Source organism: Phacochoerus africanus, chromosome 10, assembly GCF_016906955.1.
Source record: "Phacochoerus africanus isolate WHEZ1 chromosome 10, ROS_Pafr_v1, whole genome shotgun sequence".
Lineage (NCBI taxonomy): Eukaryota > Metazoa > Chordata > Mammalia > Artiodactyla > Suidae > Phacochoerus > Phacochoerus africanus.
Genome location: NC_062553.1, coordinates 45660090 through 45681902, shown reverse-complemented (window position 1 = coordinate 45681902; position 21813 = coordinate 45660090). Strand labels below are relative to the sequence as shown.

Genomic DNA, 21813 nt, shown 5'->3' with positions numbered 1-21813 from the left:
TTTCTAGATCAAGGTCACACTGTGTGTCAGTGATAGACCTAGCCTAAGTCCGCTGTTTCCCATCTCCCAGTAAAACGATCTTTTGTTGTGGTGGTTCAAAGGTGACAGGCCTCCTCTTTCTTTGGGGGCTGTGTCTGGCTACTTACTTCCTCTGAGTTTTGAGTCAGACAAGCACTTCTGAGATCTTGAAGGAAAAAAACTTTGCATGTTCAACCCCGATTTCCAAAAGGAAACAGTAGTTTTACTTCACCGGGAAAGGCCATGGAGGGCTACCTAAAGGCTTGTCATTGTCACCCATTTCTCCTGGCCACACACTTCTAGCTTCCCACCTCCCGACTCCCCTCCCTCAGAAGGTCAAAATCAAAAAGCTTCTCTGAGAGCTGGGCCTTCACACAACCCTGGACATTGGCCTCAGCAAGAAAGCCTTTCTCAGCTATTACACTGCTGGTAAAGGGTGACTAGTCTCCATAAACAAAATATAAGAAAAAGTGTGTTCTGTTTTGGGGGGCTTAAAGTAGTAACATATCCTGAGCTATCTAGAGAGAACAAGGGCATATGGCTCTCACATAGGATAGCTGGAGAAGGTAGAGAGAGAAAAGGATGGTTCTAAGAGAGATTACTTCATTTTTCCCCTCCCCCCCGCAAGTCTTTATTCCTGCATTTACTTTGCTTAACTAATGACACCTCCAGTGCACAGCCTCATTAAATGTGTATAGACTTGCTGTTCCTCAGCCATTCTAGAAATAAAGCATATATTCAGGTAGACCATAGCACTCTGAACTTCAGAGACTCATGTTCAATTATTGGCCACTGAAATAACATAGAGTTCTGGGGAAAGTCTTGAAAAAATTTTGCATGTATAGCTCTGTGTGTGTGCGTGTTAGGACTGAATCAGAAGAAGAGAGAGCAAGAAAACTTGTAATACTTGATTTTCTGAGCAAAAATATATCCCTGTGGTTCCTTCCCTCCTGAGTGTTAAATGATTAGTTGAATGGGTGGCTGGCTTTACATCTTACTGCACTTAAAAAAAAAAGAGTAGTGACACCCACCCTCCCCAAACTATCCCTGTTAATAATCAAGAACATTCTAGCATATTTCTCAACAGGAATTTGTAGGTAGCACTCTTTATACACTCTCGGAGTAGGCACACCTTCTCAAGGTTTAAGAAAACATGAAAAACACAAAGAATGTTCCCAATTATTTTCTCTTGGTTGGTGGAACAGATGCCTTTCCTCAAGGAAAATGCTTTAGGCCAAAACAAAGCCATATTCATTCAAAATATATTGTTTAGTAATTGTGCAGACTCTGGATTACATAAAATTTACTTTCAACGCAAGGATCCTACTTTCCTTGGAAGGGTTTAAAGGCAAAATGGAACAGGAAGACAGGCAGAGAATATGGTGTTAAAAGAATCAACCACGCCAAGGGCAAGAGCAGTTCAAGAGACAGCATTGCAAGTACATTGGAAGGAACCCAGGCAATGTGGACATGATTTGGTCTGGGGGTTGTCCAAGAGCACCTTGCTGGCTTTCTTTACAAGGGCAATGTCAAGGCCATCTGTAGAATACCGATGAGGTGAAACACAGAGGTGGTGTATTATTCTGTAACTTCTCAAATACAAGCCTCCATGCTGGAATTCCAAGGAGAATGTAAGTGACTTCAATAAAGAAAACTGTCAATCAGGAGTGTTTATTTATTATCCCCTTGGGCCAGGCACTGTTCTAGCTAATATGAAATGATACAAAATAAAAAGTAGTCATCACCCTTATAATCTCCTGAGAGTAAATGGATTAAATCTGTGTGCGTGCCCCCACCACCACTCTCTCTCTATGTGGGTGGTCAAGATACTCAGCTATATAGACATACAACAGCCCATTTAGAAAAATCCTGATTAGAAAATTAAACTTACAAAATTAGAAAAACTGAGGAGCAATTAGTTTTATTATAAATAGATTAAAATGCAGAGTGCTTCTGTCTGCTAAACCTTAAATTCTTTAAAGCCAAAGATGGGGTCTTATGTCCTGGCCTTGATATCCTGCACTCTGAAAACACAAGTGATGAAGGAAGACTGAATGGATGAGATGGACTGACTAGTAAAGGTTTCCAAGAGGAAATGAGCTAAGGAGCATTTTAAGCAGGGGAAGAGTGGGGAAGAGGACAAGGATGTTACAAGCAGATAGGTCAGATTGGCTTCAGTGGGCACCCAAGGTTAGGAAGAAGGCTTGAACCTTTCAAACACTGGAAGTGAGAAGATATTCCTGGATCCTTTCTCAGGGTAGCTCTCAATAATCGCTGAGGGTCTAGCTGAACCAGGAAGGGCAGCTCCTTAAAAAGAGAAGCATTTGAAACTCCACCCCTTTTTCAGCTCAGACCTTAAGATTCCATCTTTCCATTAGACCCTTCTTGGAGCAGCACCTGGTTCTAGTGTTTGCATTGAGTTGTTGACAAGAGGCTGGGGGCCATTTCTGCTTTGCTTGCTAGATACTTATTTAGGGCGAGCTTCAGGAGAGCGTGCTGGTTTTCATTAGCAGCCCCAGTTCTTTGGACAGTGCTTGACCCAGTAGGCATTCTGCAAATACAGTGTTTGTTAAATGAATAAGTGTTATTATTCTGGCCTTTGGCTTTACTATGGTTTTTTCCACCCCCTTCTTGACAGAGCTGGAAAATGGAGAGAAAAAAGTTCTTGCGTTCCCATTTCCCTTCTTCCTTCAGTCCAGAAAGTCTGGCCTAGGGTCCTGGCCAGGCCCTTTGGGAATGGGGATCCCCTCAGAAGGAATAAGCAGCCCAAGCCCAGGGGGCGTGGAAGAGGGAGAGTGGCAGGAAGTTCTTCCCACTTCTTCTGGCTCACGCAGCAAGTTATTTGGGGCTCGGGGCATCCAGGGAGGGGAGCCTGGGACGCTCGGGCTGCATTCCCTGCCGGTGCTCCGCGGCACCCCCGCCCGCGCCCGCGGCACCGGGTTAGAGCCCGCACCTGCCCGACAGCCCAACTCGCGGGACCCGCGCCTCCCCCCGCGCCGCCGGGAAGGTGGGGAAGGGGAGGGGACAGCCTAGCTCCGCGCCGGCCTGCTCTCCGCCCGGGCCCACTCGCTGCGCAGCCCAATCGCGGGGGAGGGGACCGCCAAGCGGCCCCCGAGCGACCCTAGCCCGACCTCCTGGGCTTCTCAGGGCGGGGGCGCCCAGACGAGGGTAACTCGGGTCCGGGGAACCGCCTTCAGGTGCCAATCCGCGCAGCGCGCCGCACGGGCAGCGAGTCCTGCGGCCTCCATACGCCCGGTCCGGGGCGGCCTCGTCCCGGACCCCGGCCCCGCTCAAGACCCCGGCCCCCGGCGCCGCGCCCGCGCCTGTGTTCCCCTCCCCCTCGCGGTGGGGGCGGGGCGGCCGCGGCGCCCGGAGAGCGCATTGATCAGCAGCTTTGTTATTGATCGGAAAGTGCCCGCCGCCGGCTGGGTTAGGAGGCCGGACCTCTTCGACTTGTCGCCGGTCCCGTCCGCCAGCTGACAGGTGCTCCCGGACACTCGCCCGGGGACTCCTTGGCGCGCCCGGCTCCCCGCGTCCCCACCCCCCCTTTCCTCCCGCGCCCTCGCCCCCACCCCACCCCCACCGCCTCGGCACAGCGCAGGATTTGTTTAAACCTTGGGAAACTGGTTCAGGTCCAGGTTTTGCTTTGATCCTTTGCACAAACTGGAGACGCAGAAGAGGGCCCTCGGAGAAAGTCTTGGATGGGAGTATGTGGAAAGTACCCCGCGAGGCTCGGCGGCCAGATCAGGCGCGGCGCGTCCCGCCCGGCGCGGCCCTCCCCCGGCGGCGCTGAGCCCGGCTCGGAGCCCCGCTCCCCCAGTGCCCGCCGGCCGCACACTCGCCCGCTCAGCCCAATGCTCCTCTTCGGGCTCCTCCTGCTGACATCCGCCCTGGCCGGCCAGAGACCCGGGACTCGGGCTGAGTCCAACCTGAGCAGTAAACTCCAGCTCTCCAGCAACAAGGAGCAGAACGGTGAGTCCCCGGTTCCTTCCCACCCCCCGGCTCGGTTCTTGCCGTGTGTGCTGCGCCGCATTGTGCGCCGGGGCGGGATGCACTTCAGCCCGCGCGGGGATGGTCGCCTCTCCATCCGTGCATCTGCGCGCTGCGTTCTCGGGCACGGACTTCGGGAGGTTATTTGGAGTTTGCAACTTTGGGAGCCGCCACAAAGCTCCGCAGGGTAACGTGAGTACCCCTGCCGGCGCAGCCAGAGAGGGGACATTCTGGGAGCGGTGGGGCACGTCAGTTCCAACGCTCATTGCAAGAGTTGGAAGTTCAAGAACTGACTCTGAAAACAAATCCAACATGAATGAGACTCTGCATGTTTGGCTTTACTCACGTTTTTGTTTTTGTTTTTAATTTGGGTAGGGGATGTTTGAAGATACGTATCAGCCACATTAATTAAAGCGCTCTAAATGGAATGGCATCAATTAATCATATGTAGATAGAAAATAAAGAGGTCAAGAGGCCATGTAGACATTTTTAGGGGGAATTAAAAATTTTATTTCTCTTGCACCCCCCCCCCTCCTTTTAATGTGCCTTTGTACTCTGAAGCCCTTACCTTTCTGGTGGTGTGTTTTTATATGTGATGGTGAGTGACTGTTATTTTGTGTGTGCTGGAAACGACTTAATCCTGCATAGGAAATGAGAATTACTTTCAGCTTTCAAGTGTACCTGAAATGTTTAGAAAACTCTCAGATGCAAGTTCCCTTGGGCTGGGATTGCACAGAGCTGGAGAAAGGCTCCTTTCATAAAGCCAGGGCTGCTTCAGGGTGTGTAATTTGCTTAGCCTCTGAACCCCATATGATTTACATCATTCAATTTCTAAACCCTTTTTCTCTTGATCTCCCATTATGAAGTCATTTTTAAGAATACTTTGTAAATAGAAATTTTATACTACACATGAAACCACAATGTTAATGTAGGCTGTCTAAAATTAGAATATTAAACACCCTGTTTACAAGTGGTGGCTCTTAGTGTTACTTGAAAAGAAATGTACATGTTTTTACTGCTTTGTATGCCATCTCTTCAAAGTGCAAGAACGCTGTCACTTCATTAGCCAGGCAAAATGAACATAAGCGGCATACCTAGGAAATCAGAATAGAATGTACTGTATTTTTAACTCCCAGAAACTTTGTCTTTGTGTTTTGGAAGTGTTCAAAGCTTCAACTTTCAATTTGAACTCTCCAAAGTATCTATCTTTAAGAAAGCACAGAAAGGTATAGAGGACAAAAATAGAGAAAATAAGGATTCCTGGGACATTTGTAGACGTTATTTGTATTTGTTGTATGGGCAGCAAGAAGCAGTGTCATGTTTATTAGCCGATGTGAACATGGTTGCTTCTTACAACTTGCTAATGTAATGGCACATGGCACCTGCAGGTTGCTTAAGCTGCTGATCAAAGGGAAGGTTGAAGATCCATCTCTAATGGGTGGGGAGGCTGCAGAGGACTTGGGTGAAGGGTGATCAAAGAAGCCACAGCCAGCTGTGTGTCCCTCCCCCCCCCCCCCCCCCCCCCCCGCAGGAAACTGATCAGACCAACCATTGTTCTTTCTTATGTAAAATAGATGTCCAGTTCAAAATGTTGCTTCTTACTGGACTAGTTTTCCCAAAATGACTGTGTATGATATTTCTGACTTATGTTTGTTTTTTTTTTCCTTGTATTCCTTTTCAATTCTCCTGCTGCTCCGACTTCTCAGGCCTGTCCTGGCATCTGCCATCTTCCTGAGTCACTTTGCAGCTTGTGACTCTCATTGTCCTTTCCTTGTCATTCTTCACTTTGTAAAGGACCCCCAAACTTTCACAGGGTCTTTGGCTACTTTCCAGAGTAGATTCATGCCCTCCTGAGAGTTGGGTTCATGAAGCTAGGCCACACACATTCTGTTGCTGTCAGAGGCAGTGCCATTTCCATGCCTAAGATGCATGGATGCTAAAAATAACCTGGTAGTGTCCTAATCTGTGGGCAGAGGATTGGGCTATGTTTAGCCCTAGAAAGGGTTGGCAGCCGGAAGTAACTGGAGGTGGAGGAACCACTCACCTTGTAGTGTTCAGTCTGGGGAGAAGTGCAGCTGGCCAACATTAGGGGGCGATATAGAGCTATCTTCTTGCACATGCTCAGGTTGATTTTACTGCTTCAGAGTTCCAGGATTGGAGGATAACAGGTAGGTGTTAAAGATGCCAACCCTGAAATGTGAACGGATTTGCAGGAACTACTTTTTGTGTGCATGTGGCTTTCACATTTTTCACTCCATTGTGTGGGTATTTTTTGTCCTCCTATTGAATTATGATTGCTTTTTGATTGCCCTGTTGCTCTTCTCAATTTAGGTGATTGCCTAATTCTTTAAGTACACACCCACCTGAGAATGCCACACAACAAATGCCATTAGCCCAGTCTGTGCATTGCATCATTTTGTGAAGGTCTTCTAAGTGTTAAATATGAAATGTCCAAATTGATCTGTTTTGACTTTAGGAACTCATCCTTGCTTTTCAACCATCCTTCCCCAGTAATACTCTCTTTCCTTGAGTATTTCAAAGTCTCATGTGGTGTTGACTCAGTCATATCCGCAGGCCTATTCAGCTTCAGTATCTACTGGGTATCCTGAAACATGTTAAAAATGGAAATTGATTGCTCTCACAGATGGACCTGGATTTAACCTGGGGCGAGGGGAGATGCTTCAAAATTAGGTTTGAGGGATCAGTGTCATTTAACCTGTTATTAGTACTTGGTTGTTTACTTAGGACTATATTGCAGTTCTTGCCACTTTACTGTAAAAATGATTTTATCATCCAACATCATGAATTACCTTTGTGTCTTTCATTCTTAACCTGAACCTGACTACTAACAGTGAAGCCTCATGTAGCCATCAAGGATCTCTAGATTTAAAGGGGGAGATAAAAGATCAGAACAGTGACTTAGGTAGCGTTTGGGGCCTATACTTTCTGTATGACCATGGGAATAATTACTGAAGAAGATGCCTCCCACGAAATGGGTGAGTTCTGGGGTGATGCTTCTGAGTTGTAGCAGAAGCAATTATATCACATCACAAACATAAGGAAGCAGTGCTTACTTTTGTTTATTGCATGTAGCCCCAATAGATGCCAATCATGAAGTGGTTGATAGAATAAGGCCTCACCTACCTCATGTCATTTGGGCAGGGGGATTTTAATTTGCCATAGCCCTGAAACATGCTTCTAACTGTTCTCATCTAATTTAACTACTTTGAGTGTATGTATGGGATATGCCTCTAGTAGTTATGAGACAGGCTGGGACCTGGGACCTGGGATGCTTTGCTGCACCCAGGACAAACATCTCCTCCAGGGACAAAATACAAAGAAACTGTAAGGGACTAAAAACAGCTGTGTGCATGAGCATTTGGGGCAAGTTATGGACAAGAAGATACAAAAAGACTAAAAAAAACCCAACTGTGACAAAACAAAAAACAAAATGCCTTCCCAGCTGCCGCTTATGAAGCATGGACAGCAAAAGCAGGGTACTGTCTTGCCCATCTGCACACAACACCACCAAAGGGGTGGGCAGACCACCTAAAGCACCCTTCTGGCGTGACCTCTGGATCCATCCCTACCCTCATCCCATAAGAAACGAGCTAGCTCGCTCCTCCTTGGAAAGTGAGCAAGCAAGGGAACCTGTTGTTTGTTTTGCTTCCCTGTTGCAGCAGGGGCCCCAATAAAGCCTTGTCTGGATTTTCTTGTCTGGCCTCTTATAAATTTCTATTGATTAAGGAGGCCAAGAACCCTGGATGGTAACAGGGTTATCCTTATGAACATTATTTTTAAAAATTTAAGAATAGTTGATACATAATGTTATGTAAGTTACAGGTGTACAATATAGTTACTCACAATTATTAAAGTTTATACTCCATTTATAGTTATAAAATGTTGGCTCCATTCCCTGTATTGCACAGTATATCATTATTTTACTAATAATAGTGTACCTCTTGATCCTCTACTGCTATATTCCTCCTTCTCTCTCCCCACTGCACATGCAACAAATACAAATAATGTCTACAAAGGCCATAGGAATCCTTATTTTCTCTATTTTTGTGCTCTAGAACCTTCTGTGCCTGTACTCACCCCCACTCTTTTTAGGTAGTAGTTTCAAAGTTGGATTTTACTGGAAAATCAGATCATCACAATCTTTAGAATAGTGTCCAAGAGTAGATAGGCTCTGCCTTAGGACTCAAGGTACTTTCCTGTGTGTTAGTCTATAAGTTGTAATGCCTGACCTTTGTGACATTTATTTTTGTTGTTTAGAGGGTTTTTTGTGTTTTTTAAACTTCCTCTTGGTTCTCTGTTTGAGATAGTTGAGGAAGTTCAAGAAGTAAAGTACCATTATGTAATGATGAATATGGCTTTTCACAATAGGTGACAAAAAAAACCCCCCTTCTATTTTATGGTAACTTTCTCTCCCCTCCGAACTGTTGTTACCTTTTATCCTCAATCTGATATAGGTTTTTAAAAAATTTTTTTTTATTGTTACATTTTTTTTAGATTTTAAATTTTGAAAACTTAAAGCTTCCAGATAATTAAGATCAGTGGAATTTAGTTATTTTTTTAATTTTTGTCAGTCATTTTTTTTTAACAAAAATGTTTAATTTCACATTTTAAATCAGTCTTTTTTTTTTCTTTCTTTCTTTTTTTTTTTTTTTTTAATGTCTTTTCTAGGGCTGCACCTGCAGCACATGGAGGTTCCCAGGCTAGGGGTCTAATTGGAGCTATAGCCACCGGCCTATGCAATGTGGGATCTGAGCAGAGTCTGTGACCTACACCACAGCTCACGGCAACGCTGGATCCTTAACCCACTGAGCGAGGTCAGGGATCGAACCTGCAACCTCATGGTTCCTAGTCGGATTCATTTCCACTGAGCCACGACCGGAACTCCTAAGTCAGTCATTTTTTAACAAAAATGTTTAATTTCACATTTCAATAGAAAACATTTACTAACCCACAGATATACTTTAGAGGTAACTCTAAAAGGTGATTAGAAAGTTCAGAGGTCTGTACAAAGCTTTAGGAATTATATATCATTTGTTGAATAGTTGTAAATAGATGCTAGGGTCCAACCCTAGACTTTCCTCATTGGTGCATTTTGTAGATCCCTTTCTGAGGCATGAATTCTCATGATAATGTGATATGTTAAATGAATAATAATTGAATCCCCTACATTCATAATGCCCACTCCCCCAAATGTTTCCAAGAAGGTTAAACATTTCCCCATGGATTTCTGTTTGTGTAAACTGAAATGGTAGAAGTCATAATAAAAATCCCTTCATTTACTTAGTCTAATTTTGATGTTTCTGATGGTTTTATTTGAAAGCATTATATATAGCTAGAATATCTCTATGTGATGCTCTATAATTTCTGTATAACTCATTTGGTAAGCAGTCTCTAAGTTATTTTTCTCCCCCACTGCCTCCAGCTGTGACTTTTTTTTTTTTTTTTCATGTCTCCCTTTCCTGTTTCCTGGGAATATGTCTAGTGGTTGATTTCCAGCTGGAAAGCACGGGTACTACCACACTGACTGGGGAGATGCCGAAACATTCCCAGTAGGTTGGGAAGGAGCCCAGCTATTCCTTGAGGACAAATGGAGCATCTTTGAGCAGGAGCTGCAGGGTTAATGCCTGGCACAGCTGGGGACATCGGGGATACTAGTCCAGCTCTGCTGGCCTCCGTCCTGATGACCTCTCTGCCTGCCACACTGATGGGTAAACCTTTTGACACTTTGAGCTATATGGACAGTTTAGTCACATGGGAGTGAAAACTCCTGTCTCTTCTCCCCACTGCTTGGTACTCGGGACCAACCCACTTATGGCCTGAAGGCCCTAGAGGGAGGAAAGGGGCTGCCCTTGTTCAAGCCTTTTTTGTGGTTTCTTTGGTTCTAGCCTTTCAAGGGTGAGCATCTAGGGCAACACTGGCCAGCTGCTTTGACCTGGGTCCCACCTTCCTATCATCTGGATTAAGCGGATCACCTTCTTCTGCAAGGTCTTTTTTCTAACCACTTACATGACCACTCATATTTATCACATCAAGGTTAATTATGTGCATAGCACTTACCACTCTTTGATGTTATTCATGGTGTTTATTGGTTTTTCATTGTCTACCTGCCCTGACCACCACCCCTGTAGAATGTAAGTTCCCTGAGAGTGTGGCCTGGTCAGACCTGCCCTCTGTGGGTACTCTAGCACCTGGAACAGGGTGTTATATAGAGCAGGTGCCCAGTAAATATTTAACTTGTTGGATGGTTCTTGAGGTAGTGCCTTGTTAGAATGGAACTCTGGCATTGCCTGGAACAACAGGCCATCTTGGAAAGTGGCTTTTTGATATTGGAACTTTTACATTTGCTTGACTTATTTTCATAGAAAGATCAACTTGCTTATTGGTTGTGATGGGCAATGCCAACAAATGAGTTCTACTTTTTTTTTTTTTTTTTTTTTGTTTTTTAGGGCCATGCCTGGGGCATATGGAGATTTCCAGGCTAGGGGTCAAATCGGAGCTACAGCTTCTGGCCTACACCACAGCCACAGCGACATGGGATCCGAGCCATGTCTGCGACCTACATCACAGTTCACGGCAATGCCTGATCCCTGACTCCCTAAGCAAGGCCAGGGATTGAACCCACATCCTCCTGGATACTGGTCAGGTTTGTTTCTGCCCTGCCATAAGGGAATTCCTCTACTTGGTAATCTTGGTAAATAAACCCATGTTACCAGCAGAGTGTGTACCAAGCCAGTGAATGGGTTTCCTGGAACCAGTTCTAGTTGCTCTCTTAAAAGTGCCCTTGCTGTGTGCACCTCTGTATGTTCTGAGGTGGGGTGGTATGTGGTCTGGACCCTGGACACCCCCAGAATGGTGAATTATGATTGGCTGATGAAGCTCTAGAATCATTATGCTTTCCACCTTTTGCTTGTGGCTCCCAGAGAACTCACACAGGCTAGAAATCTGCATTGCATTTGCTGTGTGATGTGTTTGGGCTGGAAGGGTCTCAGGATCCTGTCCCCTTCAGTGTATAAAGTAAGGCCTAGAGTGCTGAGGTGACTTTGTGAAGGTCATGCTGGAGGGCAGCCCACATGTTCACCTGCTCACATGCTGATGTCTTTTCCTTCATGGGAACTATTAGGCAAATGGAATTCTAGTTTCAAAATTCCAACACTTTGTATAAAAGCATTTCTTTACTGTTTTAGGAGGTTTCATGCTTTGGGGGTTGTGAGGGAAAGTGGAGCTGATCCTGAAACATTATTTATAGGAGTACTAAGGACAACAATTTCAGAATAATCTCATTAATTAAATATAACATAATCTGGCTAATGTCTATTATAATACCTCTGTTGGATAGAAATCTTGATAGTTTGGCAAATGACTTGAAATATTTCCTTTGGAATTGTTACTATTATGTGTTTTATCCTATTTTCAACAGGTTTGTGGGTGAACAATCTTTATTTCCATATTTTGATGTATTTTTTTATGATGATAAAGATGATAAAAACCTTGTAAAGCTTAGGGAGGGTTTTATATTTATTTATTTATTTATTTAAAAAAATTTGAACATTTTATTTAGCAGGATGTCTCAGTGGTGAAAGTGCCTTATAAATGAGTAAAAAAGCATGGTTTAGTGAGCTTTAGAATGTACAACCTGTTATTCTTTTGAAATGGATTTAATGAGTGACTACAGCTTTCATTTACACTATATTATATAGGATATTCTCTTCAGAGATTCAGATTTCTCTTTAAACTCAGGCATAGCAAGGAAATAAATTCGTAGTTGTGGACTTGAATAGCTACAACAGGATTCATTTACCTTTTTTAAAAAAGTTGTGTTTGCGTAGTTTAATATCTGACAACAGAAGGAGCGAAGTTATAAAGAGAAGTTATATTAATTATATTTATTTAAAGCCAAGTTCCTAAGAGTGATTTTTTTTTGTAGTACTAGCTCATTTTGTCTTTTGTTTCACAAGAGTGCATTTTACTTTATTTTTTTTATTATTTCATTTCATTCATTTATTTTATTTTACCTATTTCATTTGTTTTATTTTATTTTTTTCCTTTTTTCTCTGCACCTGCAGCATGTGGAAGGTCCTGGGCCAGGGTTTGAACCCATGCCATATCAGTGACCTGAGATGCTGCAGTGACAGCACTGGATCCTTAACTGCTAGGTCACCAGGCAACTCCAGGAGTACATTTTAAATGGAGTTCAGCCATGTTATCTGCTCTCTGCCTTCACATTAGAGTTTGTCTGCTGTCTTTAAGTCATTATCCCCACTTCCCTGGTGAAAGAGCAGCCTTCTCCCTGGACATCTACCGTGTTTCTAAGCCAAGCCATCTTGGCCAGGCTGGCTTCACTAATTTTGCTTTCTTGGTCTTAGGCTTAATTCCTTTTTTGTTTTCAAGCTTTGCGTGTGTGTGTTTTGTATTTTGCGTTTCCCCTATTGAATAGTAGTTGAACCCCTTCTCAGTCAAAGGAGGGTGTTTTGGGTTGTTGCAGCCCTTGGGGAGCAGCATCAGGGGGCAAAGCAGATGTCTGGCTTTGCGGGAAACCAGCATCCCCAAACTGAATGAGCCCCACTGATGCAAGTACAAGGGTGCAGGTCTGCACTGCCCCGTGTAGCATAAGCTGGCAACCAGAAAGTGCCTCCAGGGAGGACACATATTTGGGCATATTTGGATGCAGTCTTTGGCAGCGTTTAGCCCTTTAGTACTCTTGGTGGGTCTCTGGTTTTGTGATGCATCATGGTGCCTGCCCGGGAGATCCTGTTAGGTATTAATTATACTTGCGCTCAGTGTTTGCAGACCCTACACAGTTTATAATCTCCCCATGTGGTATGAGAAGAAACACAGGGGCTTTACTAAGTAGCTAAGGTGGCACAGCCTGTAAGCGTTTGGACCTGGGTCTGACCAAGTCAGGACTCAGAGCTATGTGTCTCCCCCTTCATGAGTTAAATGGTCTAAGGTTTTATTAGAACCTTTCTTTTAAACAGCAAATATTTATGCTCATCTGCTCTTTCTAAGCTTGGTCCTAGGTGCCGTGTCCACAGAGAATAAGAGTTAGACCTTGCCCTTGAGAAGCTTTGTCCCGGTAGGATGGCAGCTCCTGCTTTTATCTCATAGTCTGTTAGTTCTGGGGTCAAGGTGCTATGGGAAAGCAGAGGGCTTTTTTGCCCTCCCCATGTCCTCTACTGATTGACTGGGGTTGGGTTCCACCTGGAAGAGAAGTGCTTGAAGCAGGGTTCCCAGAGGGGAGGTGACATACTTTAAAGTGGGCTTGAGAGGGAAAAAGGATGGTTTTCTAGGCTCAGGACACAGCCTGCACCAGAGAATAGAGATGAGTCTTTTCTCTATTGGGTTCAGGTATGAGCAGAGGCAGGGGACCGTTCAAAGGCCCTGATACTATTGAAAGGATGTGTCTCCCTAGGGTTGGCCATCCACAGACAGAATTCAAGAAGAATTGTCTTCATATTTCAGACGATGGAGTCAGAACCTTTTCTTTTCAGTGACTTTCTGGGCAGGTGCATAGCTAGAGTCCTTCTTTGGTGTGTGCAGTTGGGATTTCCTTGGGTCATCTTGAACTGGTCCAAGGACTGGCTGCACAGACTCTGTTACACTCAAATAAGCTAAGCCTGTGTCCACACTGCTCTCCATTGCCTGCTTTATGTAAACAAAGAGCTGATTTCACACTCCATTCACAAAATGGATGGCCAGCAGGAGGAGGCTGGCTGAGGGATCCGGAGATGGTGATAAAGGGGGCAGCACACACTGAATTCGTGTAATGAAGCTGTTCCATCACAAGGAGCCAAGAAAACAGTCTTCACACTTGGAAGGGAAAGGATTTCAAGTCTCCTGGAAAATTAATTCCTCTGAGGTTGATTTGCATGGAGTAACCACTGGCGAGCTCCTGGTTCCTTGTACACAATGCTAGACATTTTTTGAGGTATTTAAGGATTTGAAATGAATGCATTTGCTTGGTAGAGTGCTGTGTTGATGGCATGCCACTTTTTTGAAGCTAGACTATTTGCATTCCAGGGAAGCCTTGTTCCTGAGTGGATACTATTTTAAGCTTTTCAGTGTTTGCAAGATGGAGATAGGCTTCTGTGCTTGACTATACCCAGCTGGCCATTGCACCTGCCTGTTGAATCATAACAGAGATCAGAAACCATTAACAACAGAAGTGGGACTTACGTGGTGCTTATCTCATGTTGTTTCTGGCAGTTATTTTTGCTGGGTATTTATAAGGACATCTGTCTTTTAAAGAGCCATATTATTTATCTTTGTTTTTTTCCCCACTGAGGAATAAATCACGGCTTGTTTTCCGTACTGCCACACACAGTCATAGTCTGAAGTGATTAGAAATGCAAATTGAGAGTCCTGAAAGCATTATAATGTTTTTTTTCTATGGCAGCAGGCAATGTTTAAAATCATTGTACGAAGAAGGAACATTTGCTTAAAATGTGATTAAGATGTGAACAGATGAGAACAAAGAAATAGTTCCTTACTGGAAATTTCTTACTGTGTTTGGAAAAAGGGGGAACCTTCAGGGTTCATTTCTGATTTATCTCACTTTAAACCTGAGACCTAATGATGGTAGGGTGCAGATGGTTTAAGAACACAGGAAAAAACAGTCACTTCCAGCATTTTCACATTTTTCTATGGAAATATATTTTAATATACTAGACTCTTACTAGAGTTGATTGGCCATCTGATTAGCTATTCAAAGGGCAAGTTGAATACCATAAAAACAAGAAATAAAGGCCAGAGATGGGGTACATCAAGGGCCAGAGATGGGGTGTCCTGGAGACAGGTCTTCCCAGCTGGCAATAGGCTTATATTGTAGGTAATAAAAGGTACTAGAGGGCTCTTCATTTTAAACAAGCAGTGATGTCTCAATATGTTAGTTTTGTGACTGGCTTTACCTTTATCTTTTTTTTTTGTCTTTTTGTTGTTGTTGTTGTTGTTGTTGCTATTTCTTGGGCCGCTCCCGCGGCATATGGAGGTTCCCAGGTAGGGATTGAATCGGAGCTGTAGCCACCGGCCTACGCCAGAGCCACAGCAACGCGGGATCCGAGCCGCATCTGCAACCTACACCACAGCTCACGGCAACGCTGGATCGTTAACCCACTGAGCAAGGGCAGGGACCGAACCCGCAACCTCATGGTTCCTAGTCGGATTCGTTAACCACTGCGCCACGACGGGAACTCCTTTTTTTTGTGTGTGTGTGTGTGTTTTTGCGTTTTCTAGGGCCACTCCCACGGCATATGGAGATTCCCAGGCTAGGGGTCGAATCGGAGCTGTAGCCACTGGCCTACACCAGAGCCACAGCAACTCGGGATCTGAGCCGTGTCTGCAACCTACACCACAGCTCACAGCAATGCTGGATCCTTAACCCACTGAGCCAGGCCAGGGATCGAACCTGCAACCTCATGGTTCCTAGTCAGATTTGTTAACCACTGCGCCACGACGGAAACTCCGGCTTTATCTTATAAACAAAAGTACACTCTGTTTCTGGAGGTCTACATGGAAGTGAATTGCTTCTAAGATACAAGAGACTAGATCTCATAGCACACTAGCATTTTTAGAGTTTGAGATGCATTTTCATGTATGTGATAGATATATTTTATGGCCCCAACTGTATATTTTTGTGTGTGTGTTAGGCACAAAACTATCTGTTTATAGAAAAATCAACAATCAAAAATAGCAGGTATTTCCCAGTCAAAACAGAGTCTATCTACCTCACTGATAAATACTCACCCTAGAAAAAGTGGTTTTAATTTCTGTCTTCTTGAGAATATTAATAGGTTTGACATTTACAGGCATGATTAAGAATGTAAAATTAAGAATCCGTATGTTTGTTTTAAAAAAGCACTTTTTTGTCATGGTAGAAAATGTATCTTTAATCTGTATCGATAACTTTTAATGGGCATCAGTTGAGCACCCCATTAAACTAACTGCTTTAGAATGGTTTCCTTTTAGAACAAACATTTACCTCCTTGGAAATCAATTAGGATGTCTGGATTCCACATTTCCTTGCAATCTTCTTTTGCAATTATTTCTGAATGGCCAGCCTCCCATAGCAAAATACTCAGAGGTGCAAATCTTTTGGAAGAAGTGCAAATGCCATACTTTTACTTGGAAAAATGGAGAAGCAGGACTTATTCAATATATCTGCTGGACATTTAAAACTGCATAAAGCACAGGAAATACTTGGGGAGTGTGGAAGTGTGTGGTGTTTCCAAACTACAAACATTGTTTTGAAAATTTCCCCGGGAGTGGTGAATTATATGAGACCACGGCCATCTAAGGAGAGGTTGTTTAACTGGCCTGTGGTTCTGGGGTTCATTCAGACACTCTTAAACAAAATAAAGGGAATGGATGTAATAACTTATTTATGGAAAGGCTGTAAAAAGGTACAGAGCCATGTAAACAAATTGTGTCATTTACTAGATGTTGAAGTGATAGATTTGCAGTCCAAATTCAGGGGTGTGTATTATGTTTCATAGGCTCCTAATCATATTCTACCTTGAAAATGAAGTTACGGGCTTATTTTTTTGGTTTGTGTGTTTGTTTGTTTTGCTTGGGCACATGGAGGCCCATTTATTGCTATGTGATATGGCACTTTGAAAAAATGCTTAACATTTTGATCATTCACATTTATGTTGGTTCAGCTTTGGAAAATGATGAGAAACCCACATACACCAAGTTGAATTGACCTGATTTTTGGTAGCACTGGATCCTGTTCAAGGAAAATAAGATGATTGAAATTGAAGTTTTCCTTCTGGGCTCAGACATGTCCAAACTAATTGTAAAATAATTGTTCTGGCTAACAAGAGTAGACTCATAACTACAACTTTGTAAAGTAGAATCCCAACAACAGTTATGATTTAGTTACTGTAACCTTGCCAGTCTCGTCATAAAACCGCTATTATAACCAACCTACCGTGACATTCATTGGTCTTACTTGAGGCATAGGTAAAAAGTACTTTCCAAGTTCTCTTGCTTTATAGAGTTGCTTTAGTGCAGAAGGCCATTCATTTATCTCTGCTAAAATTATGAGGGGTGGTGCTCCAATGGTCCAATAAAGGGGCGGCATGTGGGAGGGTCTGTAAGAACCATAGTCCTGCACATCCGGGGCAGTGGAAGCCAGAAATAAACCTGGAAATTGAAAGGAGGAAAGGAAACTACATAATTCCTATGTTGATACCATAACATTTATTCATTCTGTAACTTGTCTCAGTCAGGGCTGGCTCCCTTGGCCTTAAAGGAAGTGGATTGTGTAAGAAACCTCAGTAAAAATCAATGAGCCTTTCTAAGTTTTCAAAACTGATGGCATCACACCATACTGGCAGCTTTCAAGTGTTACCACTGGAAGCTTGGCAGCGGAAATCACCGCTCCAGCTCCACCAGCCCAAAAAACAAGGGACAATGGTGGATATTATAGTTTCTGTGTAATGTGTGACTTGCTAGTACCCCCCGCCCCCTTAATGAGTAACTTAGGGCTAGATGGCCTTAAATCTATGAAAAATCTAGGATCTGACTTTGAATCGGATTCTTGGTCATCTTGAAAACAACAGTTCAGAACCCATTCACCTCTTTTATGTAGCCCAGGGTTCTGCCTGCTCATACAGGCTCTCAGGAAAAATGCTTGGAACTGAGGTATATACCTCAGAGTGACACTAAGACCTGCCTGAGACCTTGAGGCGGCACTGCCCTCAGAAGCTCCTGGTGTAGAGGAAAGGTAAGGCATGCAGCTAGCTGTAATATAAGGTGCAGTGTTTGGTGGGAATGCAAAGAAAAGGCAAGGATCACTCACAGTAGAGCCATTAGAAAAGGCTTAGAGGAGGGAGTTCCCATCGTGGCTCAGCAGTAATGAACCTGACTAGTATCCATGAGGACGTGGGTTTGATCCCCGACCTCACTTAGTGGGTTAAGGAATCGGTGTTGCCTTGAGCTGTGGTGTAGGTTGCAGATGTGGCTCAGATTTGGCGGTGGTGTAGGCTGGCAGCTGCAGCTCCAATTGGACCCCTAGACTGGGAACTTAGGCCCTAAAAAAAAAGAAAGAAAAGAAAAGGCTTAGAGGAATTCCCTGGTGGTGCAGGGAGTTAAGGATACTGTGTTCTCACTGCAGTGGCTCTGGTTGCTGCTATGGCATGTGGCCAAAAAGAAAGGCTTAAAGAGGTTGTTAGGGGAGAGGTGCATTTTGAGCAGAGGGACCTGGAAAGTTGAGCAACATGCGTTCCTGCAGAAACAGTGTTAGGTAGAGTGGATGGATTCGGGAAGGGGGCTTTGAAGAAATGTGTAGAGTGAGGAAGCCCAGGAAGTTCATGGTATAATGCTCAGTGCGTTGTGCCCAAAACCTTGGAGTGGATTCATTGGGCAGGCCGGTGGAAAAGGAGGCAAAAGGGGAAGCATTGATGTGCTACTTGGGCTTGAACAGTTGGGAGAGCGGTTCCTCATGCTTCATTGTGAACTGCACTATGGGCCTTTGCAGCCTAGCCCTTCAGGCAGCGGAGTTAAGTCTCACATCTGGTTCCTCCTGGTGTGTTGTAGATAGAGACAAGATGGGAGCTGTTGGATTGGGAAGAATAAAGTGGAAGGAAAAGAAATCCCACATTTGTGGTCCAGAACCATGAAGAGGAGTTCAAGCATGGAGAAAGGAAAGAAAAAAAAAAAAAAAAAAGAGAGAGGAAAGTGGAGAAAAAGAAGCAGAGTTGAATAACAGGGATGGAAAAGATACTGAGAGAGATGGAGGGGGAGAGGAAGGAAGGAAAGAATGAAAGAAGGGAGAGGAAAGAAAGAAAGAGAGAAAGAAAAAAAAGAGAAAGAAAGGGAGAGGAGCAGGAAAGAATGAAAAGGAAGGAAGAGAATAGAAAGCAAGCAAGTAAGCAAGAAAGAATGAAAAGGAAGAAAGAAGTAAAGTAAGAAAAGAAAGGAAGAAAGAGAAGGAAGGAAAGAGGGAGGAACCTTAAGGCAGGTAGAAGAGGGTGCCAAAGAAAGAGAGAGAGAAGGCCAGGAACTTGGCCCAGAGTACAAAATACAATTAAGTTTCAAAAAGAGAAGGACCAAGGACTAAACAGCTTATGACATTTCAGTGTTGACCAACTAAAACCAAAACAAAAGCAATAACCCTTCAGAGTGAAGGGGGGGGGGTATAAAGAGGAAGGAAGAATGATTATGGAGTCAAGTGGAGAAGTTGGACATAGAGATCAAGAGAAGATGATATAGAAGTGGTTCCAGAATAGAAAGGGGCAGAAATATTTTTGCTTGCTTGGTGGGTTTGGAAGAAATACTGAGAAGAAGAAAAGTTTCAATATGTCACAAGAGGTAAAACTCCTGGCCTGGAAAGGTCATGTTCAGTTGTTGATGGACCACAGATGAGATAATGGGGGAGACTGAGACCACCCATCAAATCCTGGCAGCAAGACTAAGCATCCCTGGTCAAGATGTGGGAATTCAGTTTTGGAGGGAGCAAGTCTTAGGAAAGAAAAGGTTTAACAAAAGCAGATGTTTTTGCATGGTCGGTTCATCCTGAGGGAGAATGAGATGATGGGCTTGGAGGATAGAGATGGGGGAAAGAGTGATTGGTAGGCAAATATGCATGAATGCAGTGGTGGGAGTTAGTAGTAAAATTAGTTATGGGGAAGGGGTAGCAGGGAAAAATCATGTTAAAAAGACATCTAGGGAGTTCCCGTCATGGCGCAGTGGTTAACGAATCCGACTGGGAACCATGAGGTTGCGGGTTCGACCCCTGCCCTTGCTCAGTGGGTTAACGATCCGGCGTTGCCGTGAGCTGTGGTGTAGGTTGCAGACACGGCTCGGATCCCGCGTTGCTGTGGCTCTGGCGTAGGCCGGCGGCTACAGCTCCGATTCAACCCCTAGCCTGGGAACCTCCATATGCCGTGGGAGCGGCCCAAGAAATAGCAACAACAACAACAACAACAACAACAACAAAAAAAGACAAAAGACAAAAAAAAAAGATGTCTAAGCCAGCACTAGCAAGGACTTTAAACCTGTACAGAGCTGCAGAGATTTGAGAAAGAACTGTGGAAATTCAAATTCAATGACTACTTTGATGACCTTGATGTTGCTGGTGCTGAGGCCCTTAAAAATGTGCCCTCAAGTCATAAAAGGTAGGGGAACACCAGGGCAAGCCTTCTGGTTACTCTGCTGAGGGAGCTTTAGCATCTGTTGTAAGCACTACACATTTTGGTTTGGTATTGAACAGCTATTGAAGCCACATAGAAATTTGTTGGGGGTGGGTTCACGTTAGGGATATTATTGGCTCAAGAGAACGATATATCTCATGCGTTTTCCACACCCTCCAAAGAAGGCTGTTTTCTGTGTATGACTGCAGAGGAGGGATTGTGGGTGCTCCTATCCTGGAAGTCCTTTATGTCCGTGTGATCATTGACAACATGTTCTTGACATTGATTTGTTAAATGGTCTTGATCAAGATACGATACTATTTTGGGTGCTCCTGAATTTTACTGAGCAGGGGAAATCTTCCCTTATTGCAGGATGGTTATTAATGCAAGACTGTGTTTTTTTCAGCTCACTTACTAGAGATAGAGTTCTAGAGTATCTTGAAATATAGACACTCCTACAGTTTATACACGAGGTTGCACAGTCCTTTGGAATAATTAAAATGCTAAATGCTACAGTTTTGAATTCCTACACTCCTTACCCAGGCCTGCTTCTGAGTGGGCGTCTGTGTGGAAAAGGAGGTGGGGTGAAGGGGGCAGGAGGGGTTCCACATTCAGGGAAAGGCTTCTGGCCACTTCCCTTGAAATTGCACATGGCAGGCATCTGTCTTACCGTCCCTGGGGTATACTGGTCCCTGTCATGTGGGCACTTTGGTCCCATTAAAGCATCCAGTTACACACAGGTTTACAGGACTTCCAATTCTCTCAGTTGGGCTCTCCATTAGAACTCCAAATCTTGAGCTCCCACTGTGGCACAACAGGATCCCATGGCCTCTTGGGAGCACTGGGATGGGGTTTCCATCCCCTGGCCTGGCATAGTGGGTTAAGAATCCAGTGTTGCAACTGCAACTGAGATCTGATCCCTGGCCTGGGAGCTTCATATGCCTTGAAACTGCCAAAAACAAACAAACAACAAAAAAACCCCAAAACCTCCAAATCTGAGAATACACCCCAAAACTAATAGTTTTGGTTCTATTTAAATATCATTCCTTCACAAGAATTCAAAATGTGTGGTATAGTTCATTAAACCAGCACAGAATTATTGTTTACAATACAAGAGAGTCAGCAAGCCCAGGATTATTGTTAAGCTCATGAATGAGTATTAACAGTTCCATTTTTAGGTAAAGTAATTGTACTTGTCATTTCTGCTCTTCTCGCTGTCATCACCTCAGGTCAGGGGCTGACCACCTAAACTGTGGCAAAAGTATCCTTACTCTTCTGCATCCAGGCTTTCCCATGCCCTCCCACCCCAACTGGTCACATATAGGAGGCTGAGACTCTTCCTGCAGTAGAGTTCTGGTTGTTACTTACATTTAGCTCAGATCGGATCTGTGCTTCTCATATTTTAGGGTATATACAGATCACTTGGGGACCTTAGTAAAACCCATGCTGATTTTATAGGTCAGGGTTGGGGCTCAGAGTACATTTCAGCAGCCTCCCAGGTGTGCTGCTGGGCTGAGGACCAAACTTTGAATCACAAGGGTGTCCCCGTATTCTCTCAAGGTCTGCTGTGATCTCACCTGGCTTTTATCACATCTCTAATAAAAAGATCATGCAAAGCCGACCTCTACTTATCACTCAGATGACCCTGTGCCAT

At 44.1% G+C, this 21813-nt stretch overlaps 1 protein-coding gene across 2 annotated transcripts in view; it reads left to right on the top strand.

Annotated features, from left to right (window-relative positions):
* The first annotated feature begins 3296 nt into the window (after positions 1-3296).
* The window catches only part of PDGFC (platelet derived growth factor C), a 254189-nt gene continuing 235672 nt past the window's right edge, over positions 3297-21813 (top strand). The window contains exon 1 of one of the 2 annotated variants that reach the window (XM_047798325.1): positions 3297-3990. In XM_047798325.1, coding sequence (XP_047654281.1) covers positions 3720-3990 — 271 coding nt within the window. In that variant the 5' untranslated portion in view covers positions 3297-3719. Of the gene's footprint in view, positions 3991-4074; positions 4201-21813 lie in introns of those variants that run through there. The other variant, XM_047798326.1, reaches the window with a different exon arrangement.